Source organism: Leguminivora glycinivorella, chromosome 2 (genome assembly GCF_023078275.1).
Source record: "Leguminivora glycinivorella isolate SPB_JAAS2020 chromosome 2, LegGlyc_1.1, whole genome shotgun sequence".
Classification (NCBI taxonomy): Eukaryota; Metazoa; Arthropoda; class Insecta; order Lepidoptera; family Tortricidae; genus Leguminivora; species Leguminivora glycinivorella.
This window is the reverse complement of record NC_062972.1, coordinates 31,733,260-31,748,105: the sequence shown is the minus strand read 5'-3', so window position 1 is coordinate 31,748,105 and position 14,846 is coordinate 31,733,260. Positions and strand designations below refer to the sequence as shown.

Below are 14,846 nucleotides of genomic sequence, written 5' to 3'. Positions count from 1 at the left end.
TACTTAGTACCACAGGTTTGCGCCAGTTCTGTTTCGCCAAGGAGAGCGGCGTGAGGTTTCCGTCCACTGCCACCACATCACGATGCATCCCACACTCGTTGTTAAGGAAGTTGTTCACACAACACAATATATATACGTTTACCCAAGTACTCGTACGAAGACCGGTTGACGACACATGACGTCACACACATACGTCACGGCTCCCCGCGCCGCGTACCTACATTAGACTGCACCTTACAGCCGAAGCGGCTACACATATATCTGTATAGATTCATTAAAATACCTAAACTACTTGTACCTAGTTATTAAGTTAATTAAAAGAAAAATAGTACTATCCTGGAGTTCTTCATTCTTCATAAGAAGATCTTACATTGAGGAGTACACCGAACATTTTGGCGACCGTGTTACTGTTGCTATGCGGGCGCATAGCACGAATCTGCAATCTACTTCACAAAGGATTGACGGGAGAAACGGAGCTGCATTGTAACCACCGAGATCTAGAAGAGGAAGTGAAATACCTACCAGAAATTGTGATACCTAAGTGCCCAGTATTACCTAAAGTGACGTGTGCTGAAGCCGACTTCTAGAACAAAGGGAGGTTAGCCCGTTCCTTATCCTACCTATTTATTTGTTGTGTTAGCCCTGTAAAGCTTCGTTTGTGCGAGCAGATCTCATTTATTTATATTTAAGTGCATAATTTTAAAGCTAAAGTATCATTAAACTCGCTTACCTACTCAAGGTCAACGCACTTAGCAACAAAAAATAATCACTAGCTCACAGTTAAACCATATTTAATTGCACATTTTCCTTATTTACGTTGCTATCTGCTGTAAACTAAAAGTAACATCTGTAGAAATACAAATTATTGGTATAATTTGCAATTGAATAAGCTATTTAAAATTATCGTTCAAGTTATAGGTATACCTACCTACATTACGCCTTTGTGCTTAAATATTGCATTCATTTTATGAAATTAAAGTTAATAATAGTAGAATCCTTAGCTATCTTGCATCTCTTAGCTCAATTAGCTATTGCAAATAGGTTTGTTTACGTAAATTATAGTATTTCGGCCGAATATTCCAGGATAACCCGCCCTGCGCCCGCGCCGGCCTGCCATCGCCTGCGCCGAGTTGACCTAGTTCTATTGTCCTGGTTATCAGCCGGTGAGACGTACAGCTGTTTCGTATAAGGAAAACGTACATAAAGGTATTTATTGCACTTTTATTGAACGGCTTGACCTATATTTGTAATTAGTATACAATATGACTGACACAGAATTGAAGGCAAAGAGAGCATCGATTAAGGGTCGATTAACTACGTTTAGAAATTATATAGATGAGTTTAAGAAATTAAAGCAGGTTTCTAAGGCAAATTTAAATGAAATTAAATTAAGATTACGGAAAGCGGACTTGTTGTTTGAGGAATACGATAAGATCCAGACTAACATTGAAGTGAGTGAATCCAAGGTTAAGCAGGACGGACCACCGACCAGCGAGCCAGATTTTAGTGAGCGTGAAAATACAGAAAAGTTATTCTTTTGTGCAATTAGTCAGGCGCAGGAATTGATCGCGGCTAATGAGCCTCGCTCCTCGCTGGACGGGGGCCCGGACGACGACGCGCGTTCGTCCCGGAGCGGAGCGGACGCGGGCGGCGTGCGACTGCCTACTATACGTCTTCCTAGCTTTGATGGTTCTACCACGAAATGGTTAGAGTTTCGCGATGTGTATATATCAATTGTACACAACAATGATAATCTCAGTGATATTTGTAAGTTTCAATATTTAAAAGCATCCTTATTAGGAAACGCAGCGTCTGTTATCCAATCGTTAGAGATATCGGCGGCGAATTATACCGCGGCTTGGAAATTAGTATGCGATAGGTTTGATAACAAGCGCCAGCTTATTCATACTCACCTTAAGTCACTTTTTAATGTGTCTTTGTCAGGAAGGGAGACTGATAAGTCGTTGCGGTTTCTAATTGATCATGTTTCGAAACATTTGAGGGCTTTAAATAGTTTAGGTGAAAAAACAGATAACTGGGATACACTTATAATATTTATGTTTGCAAGTAAATTAGATACTGCTACTTGTACGAAGTGGGAGGAATATAGGAATAGCTTAACGGAGAATCCTACTTTGGACAATTTTTATGAGTTTTTACGTCAGAGGGCCGATGTGTTGGAAATGATTTCGGCGACTACTGCTAGCGAGAAAACAGATAATAAGCAGATTAATTATAAGCGAATGGATAAGGCGCAGAAATCATTTGTTGCCGCGGCAAGCGATTCTAACACATCGACCAATTCTAATATAAGTAATACGCGAGTTTGTCGCGTATGTAATGGGGATCATTTAATTTATAACTGTGAAAAATTAAATCAAATGTCAGTCGATGAGCGAAATGCATTGATAAAAACTTTGAAGGTGTGCATTAATTGTTTCCGTGGCGGGCATTTTGCACATCAGTGTAAGGCAAGTCCATGTGTTATTTGCAAGCGTAGACACAATACCCTTTTGCACAAGACTATGACGTCAGATAAACAGAAGGACGGAGGTGAGAAGGAGTTTGTGTCTGCGCCCGTAGCGTTAACAGTCTGCAGTGATACTGAGGTATTGTTGTCGACTGCAATTGTTTTAGTTAAAAATGAAAAGACAAATACAATGCATGAGGCTCGTTGTTTTCTCGACTGTGGTGCTCAATCTAATTTTATCTCACAGGCGCTGGCGGAGAAGTTAGGCTTGCAGGGTGAGGATGTAGATGCCAACATTACAGCTATTAAGGAAATATCCTTTGATGTTCAAAAGCATTGCAAATTTGCCATTCAAGCGCGTAACAGTAAAAAACCTTGTGCGCGTGTTGATGCCTACATTCTCTCTCGGATAATGAAACCTTTGCCAGCAGAAGAAGTAGATATTTCTAACATTGAGATTCCTCAGAATATCACACTAGCAGACCCAGGCTGGTACAAACCTGCTGAAATAGATATATTAGTCGGCGGTGCGATATTTTGGGATTTAATCACCAATGGCAAGATTAAACTTGGACCTAATAAACCCCTATTGAAAAATTCTGTATTTGGATGGTTAGTAGTAGGACAGACGATGCTAAATAATAATAGTACCACGACGAAAACGAAAACTGAGCATTGTGGTTTCAGTAGAGAAATACGCAATCAACTAAGTAAGTTTTGGGAGTTGGAAGAGGTCCCAACTGTACCAGTGTTGTCCCCAGAAGAGGAGGCGTGCGAAGAACACTTCAAGCAAAACACACGACGCTTAGCTGATGGCAGATTTTGCGTCACGCTGCCCTTGAAAGATCAACCAGATGTTCTAGGTGACTCATATAGATTAGCAAGAAAACGGTTTGATTCTTTAGAGCAACGATTTAGAAGGCAGACTGATGTAAAATCACAGTATGTAGATTTTATCAACGAATATGCTCAGTTGAATCATTTGTCAGAGAGCAAGAAGCCTGAAAAAGCCAACTTTTTGCCCCACCACCCAATTTTAAAGGAGCAAAGTGAATCTACAAAGTGTAGAGTCGTTTTTGACGCGTCAGCTCGCACTGATTCAGGCTACTCACTCAATGACATTCTCATGGTTGGTGCCACGGTACAAGACGACATTTTCTCTATTCTAATAAGATTTCGTCAGCACGTTTTCATATTCACAGGAGACATAGAGAAAATGTATCGTCAAGTTATCGTGGAACCTTCGCAGAGACATCTTCAAATGATATTATGGCGTGAAAATGAAGGCGAGCGCATGAAGTATCTAGCCCTGAATACTTTGACGTATGGCACGTCAAGCGCGCCGTTCTTAAGCACGAGATGTTTAGCCCAACTGGGATATGAATGTAGTGATCCTTTGATAAAGCAAGTAATTGTCCATGATTTTTATGTAGATGATTTAATAACTGGTACCGATGATGAAGGACAACTGTTAAAACTCTATCAAGGGGTCAACAACACGTTGAGTTCAGCTCACTTTAACTTGCGAAAGTTAAAAAGTAACTCTGAGCGATTTCTTTGTGAAGTTATGGAGACAAATAGTTCTCAGCAGGATAATTTAAAAATATCGAATCAAAGTAACACGTTAGGCGTAGAGTGGAACCCAAATGCTGACAGCATATTAATAAAATGCTCTAAAATTCCATCGATAGATAACCATGTAAAATACACTAAAAGGGCCGTCCTATCTGTCGCTTCAAGTATATTTGATCCTTTAGGGCTGTTGAGTGTATGCGTTATTCTATGCAAAATCTTTTTGCAATCGTTGTGGTCACAGAAATTGGACTGGGATGAAGAGATACCCCAGGCACCAAACTGTATCTGGACCAGATTTATCAACAGCATTCATTATTTAAAAGAAATAAGTATTCCACGCCACGCCAGCTGTAGAAACGCAGTTGAAATTCAAATCCATGCATTTTCGGATGCCTCTTTAAAGGCATATGCAGGATGTATTTATTTAAAATCAGTAGATGAGTTAGGAAATTGTACTGTTCGGCTTTTGTGTGCTAAAACCAAAGTCACACCTTTGAAGGCCACAACTATCCCAAAATTGGAACTTTGTGCAGCTTTACTAGTTTCGCGTTTATGTGAAAAGGTTGTGCAAGCTTTGCGCTGTAATATCACAAAAAGATATTTTTGGTCAGACAGCAAAGTTGTTTTGGGTTGGTTACGCATTCCTACAAATAAGTTATGTACTTTTGTGTCACACAGAGTCGCTGAAATAAATGATAAGTGTTCGAATGCTGCATGGATGTATGTCCCTTCCGCTCAAAACCCCTGCGATCTTGCCTCACGAGGCGTGTTTCCAGATGAACTGCAGTCATTGTCGCTGTGGTGGGAGGGACCTGCATTTCTGCAGGATACAATTGATCAGTGGCCAGCGCAAACTGACGCGATAGAAAAGCGTTTGCCTGAGTTACGTGTATGTGCGGCAAGAGTTGAAAAATCGACACAACCGATAATCGACATGTCAAATTATTCTAGTTTTCTGAGACTTAGGAGAATATTTGCGTACGTGTGTCGATTCATCAATAGCTTGCTGCATAAACAAAATGGTGAAGCTAGCAGTTCAATAACCGTGGACGAGCTTGAGCAAGCAGAGTCCAAGTTAGCTTATTTGTCACAAAAGAAAGCTTTCCTAATTATGAGAGCAACAATGGAAAGTCTATCGTTGGCTCAAGTAAATTAACTCCTTTTATTGATGACTCGGGGTTGATTCGAGTAGGGGGAAGATTAGATAATTCTGATTATGATTTCGATAAAAAACACCCTATACTCTTGGATGCTAAACATCATTTTACCAAATTATTATTTCGATATTTTCATTTTAAACTTTTACACGCGCCACCACAACTTCTTCTGTCAGTTATTCGCGAACATTATTGGCCTTTAAATGGCAGAGTACTTGCTGCACGTACTTATAATAGTTGCACTCGTTGCATAAGAATGAAAGGAGAAGTAGCTCAGCAAATCATGGGAAACTTGCCAGCTCAACGGGTTACGCCTGGACATGCGTTTGAGGTGGTAGGTACTGATTTTGCTGGTCCATTTCTTGTGAGTGACAGGAAAGGCCGTGGTGCAAAACTCCTTAAGAGTTACCTGTGCGTTTTTATAGATTTTAAAATAAAAGCAGTTCATTTGGAACTCGTAAGTTCTCTGAGCACAGAAGATTTTATTTTAGCATTGCGTCGCTTCATATCTCGACGAGGAATGCCTCGAGAGATATTTTGTGATAATGGGAGAAATTTCGTAGGCGCCAATCGGGAGATAGGCGAGTTTCTCAATGCTGCTTCCAGTTCTGTGTCAGATGCATTTGTAGACGATAAGATAGTTTTTCACTTTTCACCTGCGTACGCGCCAAATTTTGGAGGCCTTTACGAAGCAGCTGTTCGCTCAGCGAAATTTCATATGAAAAGGGCGTTAGGCAATACTCACTTAACATTCGAAGAGTTGACATCTTTGTTCGCACAGATTGAGGCCGTCCTTAATTCTAGACCCCTCTGTCCAATGTCATCCTCTCCTAGTGATTTAGTCCCTCTAACCCCTGGGCATTTCCTCATTGGAAGACCCCTTGTGTCGCTACCGGCACCAGATTTGCAAGATGTCAATCCTAGTCGGCTTCATCGATATGCGAGGATTGAACAGGCAAGGCAACACTTTTGGTCGAGATGGAGCCAAGAATATATCTGCGAATTGCAGCAACGTACCCGATGGCAGCAGCGGCACTCCGACATTAAGCCCGGTCAAATGGTCCTTATAAAAGACGAGGCCACATCACCACTGAAATGGCCATTGGGACGAATACAGGCAGTGTATCCTGGTAGTGATGGAGCAAGCAGAGTCGCAGACATACTCACCGCGAAGGGCACGATTCGACGAGCCATTAACAGGATATGCCCCTTCCTTGATGAAGACCAAGCTTAAAGCCAAGCTTTAAGAGGCGGGAGGATGTTCACACAACACAATATATATACGTTTACCCAAGTACTCGTACGAAGACCGGTTGACGACACATGACGTCACACACATACGTCACGGCTCCCCGCGCCGCGTACCTACATTAGACTGCACCTTACAGCCGAAGCGGCTACACATATATCTGTATAGATTCATTAAAATACCTAAACTACTTGTACCTAGTTATTAAGTTAATTAAAAGAAAAATAGTACTATCCTGGAGTTCTTCATTCTTCATAAGAAGATCTTACATTGAGGAGTACACCGAACAAAGTAATTCCTGAGATTGTACACCTCACGGTTGTGAAGATCTTTGGCGTTTAGGAAGCCTCGACCTCCGCACTTCCGTGGGATGTACAATCTCATAACAGACGAGCGCGGGTGTAACATACGGTGTGTGGTAAGCAGTGAGCGGACCCTCCGATCCAGGGCGTCCAGTTCAGTCTGGGTCCACCTTAGTATGCCAAAGGAGTATGTGAGTAGAGGCATTACCCAGGCGTTAAAGGCGCGCACTTTGTTGCCTCCTGACAAAAGACTGTTAAGGACTTTTGTGAGCCGACTGAAAAAGCGCTCCTTCACCGACCGTCTAATGCCAACATCCTCAATACCCAACGACTGTGACATACCAAGGTACTTATAGGTTTCTGATTCAGAGATAGATCTGAACGACATCGTCTCAGAAAGTTGTAAATTTTCTGAATTTACAACCTCCCCCCGCTGTACATGCATGACCGCACACTTATCGACACCAAACTCCATTCTGATGGCGGTACTGAAAACTTCTGTGGTTTTCAATAGCACCATCAGGTCTTGGGTGTTCGGTGCAAATAGTTTGAGATCGTCCATGTACAGAAGGTGAGAGATGACTTCACCCTCTCTCCGAAGCCGGCAACCTAGCCCAGAATCCTTCAGCAGCGTGCTGAGGGGATTCAGAGCTAGGCAGAACCATAATGGACTCAAACTGTCACCCTGGAATATTCCTCGCTCAATCCTTATGAAGTCCTGCGGGCCAGGGGGGTCATCCCTGCCTCCTGGTTGACGAAGGACTGTGGTCCACTGCCTCATACATGCAGCCAGGAAGGATATTAAAGCTGCATCAAGTTTATACAGCTCCAATACCCTTCTCAGCCATGAATGAGGCACCGAATCATAGGCCTTCTTATAGTCAATCCAAGCGGCCGAGATGGCCCCCCTGTTCCGCCGAACTTGTTGGCAGATGGTCATGTCTATGAGGAGGAGCTCTTTAGTACCACGGGACCCAACCCTACATCCATTTTGAGCGGGAGCCAGAATGTTGTTAGCGACAATATGCGCGTTAATTTTTGTTCTCAAAATGGATGTAAGGAGCTTGTAAAGTGTAGGCAAGCACGTAATGGGTCTGTAGTTTTTTGCTTCCGTGGTACTACCGGACTTATAGAGCAGGAAAGTAACACCAGTTGTTAGGGAAGGTGGGAGAGAACCAAGATCGAGGGTTTGTTGAAATTGCGTTGCCAAACGCGAGTGCGAGCATCGAAACCATTTTAGCCAGAAGTTGTGTAATCCGTCCGGTCCAGGACTTTTCCAGTTCTGGGCCGTACGGGTAGCACAACTTACGTCGTCGGGGCTGATGGTGATAGCCTCCATAGGTTCGATGTTCTCGCACTCGCGTTCGACAACGGTCATCCACTCACCCTCCGTGTGTTCGACGGGCACCGACCAGATGCTACGCCAGAAATTAGACATGGCAGTAGCATCCGGCAGCCGCACGTCAGACACACGAGGGTCGGTTTCCTCCCACCTTCGGTATACTTTCCTTTGGTCGCTTTGAAAAAGACGATTCTGCTGGAATCGGTCCACACGCTTTCTGTAGCGGCGAATACGGCTTGCCCATGCATAGACTTTCTGCTTCAGGAAGTCGATGCGCTCTGTGACATTGGCTAAATAGTCGCGGGGCCTGATGTCCGTCCCCGCGAACGCCTGGTTCACAAAGCGCATTACTCGGGGGCGATTATTACCCCTCTGAAGCAGATCAGCTTTGCAATGAGAGTCCTAAACGAGTTGATACGACGCTCGATCCGTACTTGCCATGCAGGGACACCTCCGACGGTCCTAGTTGCACGGTCAGCGTCCGGAAACTTGACTCGAGCAACACGGCACGCCGCGATGGCTCCGCAGTACATGATCGAGTGTGTATCATCTAGATCTTTACTAGTCCGTATAAATGGCTCTAGTAAAGCGTTTAAGGCTCCCATTAACGCTGGATTGCGTCTATTCATAGGCAGACGTGGTAATCGTGGCCTAGGATTGTTTGTGGAGCGATACTGCGTAATCGCCTCTTCCAAAGACCTCCTCAGTTGCTCATTAGCAGGCTCACTCACGCTCTGACTCGCGAAGTCCCCGCCGTCGTTACCGGAATCAACCCGCGGCGCCTCCGGTGCTAGGTCGGGTTCGGGCACCGGGTCCGGCGACATGGCGGGCAAATCCCGCCCCGAGGCGGGGTCCGCGCGAGCAGCGAGAGCCTCCTGGCGAAGCCGATCAAGTGTGGCGTCATCCAACCGCTTTGACCGCTGAATGACGCGCACCTGATCCGATAGACGCTGCTCCGATACGGTGGTGGATGGCTCGAGTGCCTGAAACAGAGGCAGCATTCTAGAACGGTACGCGGATAGCCGGGTTCCCCCCTCTGTGGCCCCGTAATAGGCGCGCATGACATTCTCGTTTATTTCTCGAGTCCATGTCATGCGACGCACTACACCACCGGCAGCGGGAGCCGTGGGCGGGGCAGGATGTCCCGCAGGCCCCAAGCGTGCCGGCAGCGGTGGCCGCCCTCGTCGCGCAGGTGGTGGTGGCGGCGGCGGCGGCGGCCCGCTCTCGTCGCTGGATCCGTCGGTGTCGGGCGCCGTGGCGAACTCGTCGCCCGACGAGGATGCGGACGGGGAGCTGGACGAGGCGGGCGAGGATGGTGGGCGTGCGTTTCCTTGTGCCGCTTTGGTGCGTGACCTTGTTAACATTTTCACAATGCACTTATCGCCGTTTGACAGTCCATGTTGATATCCGTGTATTTAGATTGCATTCGTTGCATGTTCGTTAGTATACATGATTTAATATAGCGTAAGAAAATACACAAAAACTGGACCACAAAAACCAAGAACGGCGATAAAAATACTATAAAAATAAATAAAATTGTGAAAATTTATCCAAAGACACGTCCGTCAGTGTCAGCGGTTTTTTTTTTTTTTTTATTATTATTATTATTGTTATTGTTGTTATTGCTGAATATATTTTTAATTCGCTGTGTGTTGCTGTTTAATTTAAATTCTAGATTCCTTTTATGACAAAAGCACATTCGCTAAAATATGATATGTTCTCAAGTTAATAGTGATAACAATATTGCGACTAATTATTTGAAATTACCCTCGGTGAAGGAAAACATACAGCAGTGGCTACGCCAAATCTTGGGATTAGTTGTCAAAATGAACCCCAGGCTCCCATGAGCCGTGCCAAATGCCGGGATAACGCGAGGATGATGATGATTTGAAATTACCCTCCAGTCGATATTGTCTCTCTGTAGGTACGATAATTATGTTCAGTTTATATTTAATATTAAACAGCACGCCAACCATATTTGCAAAGGTTCAACAAGAGTGGCGTAAAGGAGACAGGAAGTGTGGTCGAATGGAATCAAGCTACGGAAATTGCCACATTTTACTTTAATTGCTGTAAATACGTTATTTAAACAGTGAATGTCAGTAAATATGGACCAAGTTAAGGCTATAATTATGTGCACTGATTTTACAAATAAAATGTATGGTCTGAGAGTGTCACTCATAATTTTTAACACATACAAATTTTTGAAGTGATAATATATTATCAGGCCCCGTAGCCGAATGGCTTTTCTACGACGCGAAACGAAAACGAAACGCCGCGGAAGGTAGTCTGGATCTGTCACGCCAACACGCACGAGCGATAGAGATAGATATCTACGAGCGTTTCGTTTCGTGAGCATTTCGTTAGCGTTTTTGCCATTCGGCTACGTTCCCAGTAGTAGTCACTTGTCATAAAAATTAAACATAGATAGCTATGACCCGTAGCCTTACCATGACTTTTTTGAGTTAAAAAATACGTTACGTTTTCAGTGAGAGTTACGGAAAATGTATGGAAAAACTGAACAGCGCTCCAAGCGGAAACGCTCACGTACTAAAATTTTCATCGGTACCATAAGTTATTAACGTGTTTACTCCGAGTTTTCAATACGTTCCTAACTTTACAGCTAAGGCGCTCTCTTTCTAACTGTATGAAGTCAATAGAACCAGAACTATTTGACAGTCTCTAGTGAAAACTCAATACTTTACGTGAGTAATCATTGACAGTCACTAGCGTAAAAGTAAACCACCAATTCACTGTGATGTGTCATTACTGTCAAATTATATAACAATCCCACAACATTTTCACGATTATATTTGCAATTTTAAATACAATTATGACTAATATGTATTAATTTATAATATTACGTGAAATTCAAGAACTGCTTAAATGTAGCAGTTAGTAGTTCGATAAAAAGATAAACCAGTGATGAAACCAGTGTTTGATACTTTTACAAAGGTAATGAGTTATAATTATTCATCATTTTGTACTGTTTAGCTACAGTTGAGATGATTATATTGCTTGCTTTCAGAAAAAGAAGTTATTATTGAAAACAATATTTCCGTGCAAGCCGTATGGTATTCAGCAAACCGGTTGTCTATTGTTTGCCCGACAGTCATTTAACATAATATTCATTTGCCCGAATCTAACTTGCCTGAATTTCATTTGCCCGAATGATTTGTTTACCATAAAAATCATATGACATACTCGTTGTTTATCCGAATATTACCTTCCATAATCATACAATGCCATACTATTTGTTAGCCATATTATTAAGTGCAATAATATGGTTTCATAGAATATTCAAACGCCATAAGCAATTATTGCCATATTAATTGTTGCCCATATTATTACCTAACCTAACCTACTTTCTGATAGCAGTTTCATTTTCCAGGGGTCACAGTTCTAACCTAACCTAACCTACTTTTCCAGCAGTTTCATTCTCCAGGGGGTCACAGTTCTAACCTAACCTAACCTACTTTCTGATAGCAGTTTCATTTTCCAGGGGTCGCAGTTCTAACCTAACCTAACCTACTGTCTGATAGTATTTTCATTTTCCGGGGGTCACAGTTCTAACCTAACCTAACCTACTTTTCATGCAGTTTCCTTTTCCAGAGGTTCACAGTTCTAACCTAACCTAACCTACTTTCTGATAGCAGTTTCATTTTCCAGGGGTCACAGTTCTAACCTAACCTAACCTACTTTCTGATAGCAGTTTCATTCTCTAGTCCTTCTAGTACCTATTATAGTAGTTTTCGATTCTGCCAAAGCACATTATGGAAATTGACTTTTCTGGACGCTAATTTGTATGACAAATGATGGTATGGAATGTGGTAATTACGGATTTCGATGATTCTGACAAATGACATTATGGAAACTGACTTTATGGGAAACAAAGTTTCTGGCACTAGATTAATATAGTAAACAATGATTATGGCATAAGATGTTATGAGAAACAATATTATGATTGTTGAATAGGATGGCAAATAAAATTATGGCAAATGAAATTCTGGCAAATGGGGGTATCCCCAGCAAACCCAACGTAGAAGATTGTTCAAATTGATAAGGAATGAGGCAGTTACGAATCAACTGATTACCTACAGCAGCAGGCAGTACCAATTCATAGGCATTTTTGTTCCTCAATGCACAATACGTGTACCCATTCATAGTCACCATAACACCATATCTCGTGGGTATATAATTAGAAGTGAACCAAAGGAAAAAACTTCAAAAAAATTATCCTATTACTGAAATAAAGTATATTATTATCATTCTGTGACTTTGTTTATTTTGTGATATTCTTGAGTAACAGGCTAAGTATTTAATAAATTGACGTGAAACGAAAACTTAAAACCTAAAATTCAGCGTTTCCGTACATATCAAACATCAATTACAACGACATCGACATAACGACAAAGTCTAAGGTAAGGATGGAACCTTTGAAGGCCATTATGTGATGTATATGAAGATTATAATTTGATACAAAAGTGAGAGCATAGTGAAAAGAATTTTGAAACACGTAAAAATTATATCCCATTTTTTGGCGGGGCACGTAGCCAAATGCACAAACGATTATGATAACATCGTTATCGTAGCTTAGCTATCTCTATCACTTTTCCGTATTGACGTGACAGAGCTAGACTGAATTTCGATCGGCGTCTAGCGTCAACGATTGACATTTCAGCTAAGTCCTTGTGTCAAAATTGTCAAAGCTAATTTTTTTTTAATTTATTGGGAGCATTGGCAACTTGGCCATCAGCTCAAACATACAATATTTAATACAACATACAAATAACAGGAATAACAATTACCATGTTAAACATAAAAGTAATAATTGCACATATTGAAATGCTAAACTTATGACTATTTAGTAACTACACAAAACAATGTTTTATGAATGAAAAGAAGTATTTTTGAACAATTACTAAATTATTTACAAAGCGCCAATAGTGTGCATAATAAATTCATAAATTACAGGGTATAATTTTGGATATTTTAAGAGAGATTTCCCGGTTCTTTTCTTGGCTGAAAATCCCGGGAATTCTCGGTATTTTCGGTAGGTACCGGTATTTCCCGGGAGCAAACTCTAATAGGGATAGGAATAGGGTTAGGGATAGGGATAGGGATAGGGATAGGGATAGGGATAGGGTTAGGGATAGGGTTAGGGATAGGGGTAATCGGTCGGCAAGCGGTAATTGTAAGCGATAATGCGAGAAAGTACTTTTTACCCACCGACAATAGTGTCGAGATACGGGCTATGTGAGTTCTGTTGTATGTAGTTTCCCCAGTGCATATACATAGAATACATATCTACTCGTACCTACTACCTACGCTGTGGTCGCTGTGTAACATTTCTACAATCATTGCAAGCATTTTTTTAAAGACAATAGTAATATGAGTAATCGAAAAAAACGCAGACAATTAAACGTATGCATAGAAACCTACAGATCCAAATGAAAATTTTATTTTTTGTACATGTTTGAATAAGGATTCTTTTATTACGCGGGCGAAGCCGCCGGAAAAAGCTAATTCTATATATGATGCTATGTACCCTTTTTCTGCAAATAAAATATTTATATTTCTTTACTACTCGAGAATATCACAAATAAACAAAGTCAATTAATGAAATACTTTATTTTAGTAACAGGATTATTTTTTTGGAGTTGAGGTTCCTTCCTTTATTGGAGCACTTCTATACATATACCTGTGATGATCATGGCCAATAATACCATTAAGTGCATCGCGGAACAAAAACACATATAAATTGGTACTGCTTCCGAAGGTAATGAGTAGCGTATCTGCCACAGTGCCACAGTATTCATATTAATTGAACTATCTTCCATGTTGACTGAATACCATACGGGTTTGTTGGGAAATGTTGATTTCAATAATAGCCTCCATCATCTTTCTGAAACCAAAAACTGCTTTGAGCAATATAATCATCTCAACTGTAAATAGTACAAAATTATGGCCAAAAATAACTCATTACAGTAGTGTAATATTGGTGCACCTGGATCAAAGAAGATCCAGGTGCCACCAATATTACACATTAGAATACTAATTTGAATCGATCGATCATTCAAATACTCATTTTGCATCCATTCAAGATGTCACGTATTCAAGTAGTGAGGTATTATAATGCTAGTAGGTACATCTAGCTACCACCAATATTACACATTATAATAGGTACTAATTCGAATCGATCGATCATTAAAAAATTTTTCGTTCACTTAAGAAGTCTCATATTCAAGAAGTGAGGTAGCAGAATACTTGTAGATTGTAGGTAAATGTAACTGCAATAAATATTACACGTTCGAATACTTTTCAAAGCAATCCAAGAAATCATCATTCAAATATTAATTTCGTCTCCATTCAAGAAGTCATGTATTCAATGGAACTAGCGAGATAGGAGAATGCTTGTACTAGGTACATCTAGTTGACTCGTTTTACCTACCTATTCAAATATGTGCTAATTTTACATCAATTAAGGAAGTCATGTATTTAAGAGGGGGATATTTAGAATATTAGTAGGTAATTAACACGTATAACTATAATCGAGTTTTTGTATACATTGAGGTATGTAATCTGAAATCTCTAAATAGAAATGTCTACCCGATATGAGTAATGATTTTGATTTCGTACTGATGAGTTAGGTACTGTTCTCTTAATAAGATATTATTTTATAGTTTTATGTACCTACTCTAGGTAATTAACATTGAGGTAAAAGTTGGATATAGTTAAATGAAATTACGTG

The 14,846-nt window shown here is 41.2% G+C and overlaps 1 protein-coding gene across 1 annotated transcript; it reads left to right on the top strand.

Annotated features, from left to right (window-relative positions):
• Window positions 1-576: 576 nt before the first annotated feature.
• Window positions 577-6,436, top strand: LOC125239404. The gene is made up of 3 exons (XM_048146978.1): window positions 577-598; window positions 1,084-3,878; window positions 6,212-6,436. The coding sequence occupies exons 2-3, from the start codon at window positions 1,263-1,265 to the stop codon at window positions 6,434-6,436; spliced, it is 2,841 nt and encodes a 946-aa protein (XP_048002935.1). The 5' UTR covers window positions 577-598; window positions 1,084-1,262.
• The last annotated feature ends 8,410 nt before the right edge of the window (window positions 6,437-14,846 follow it).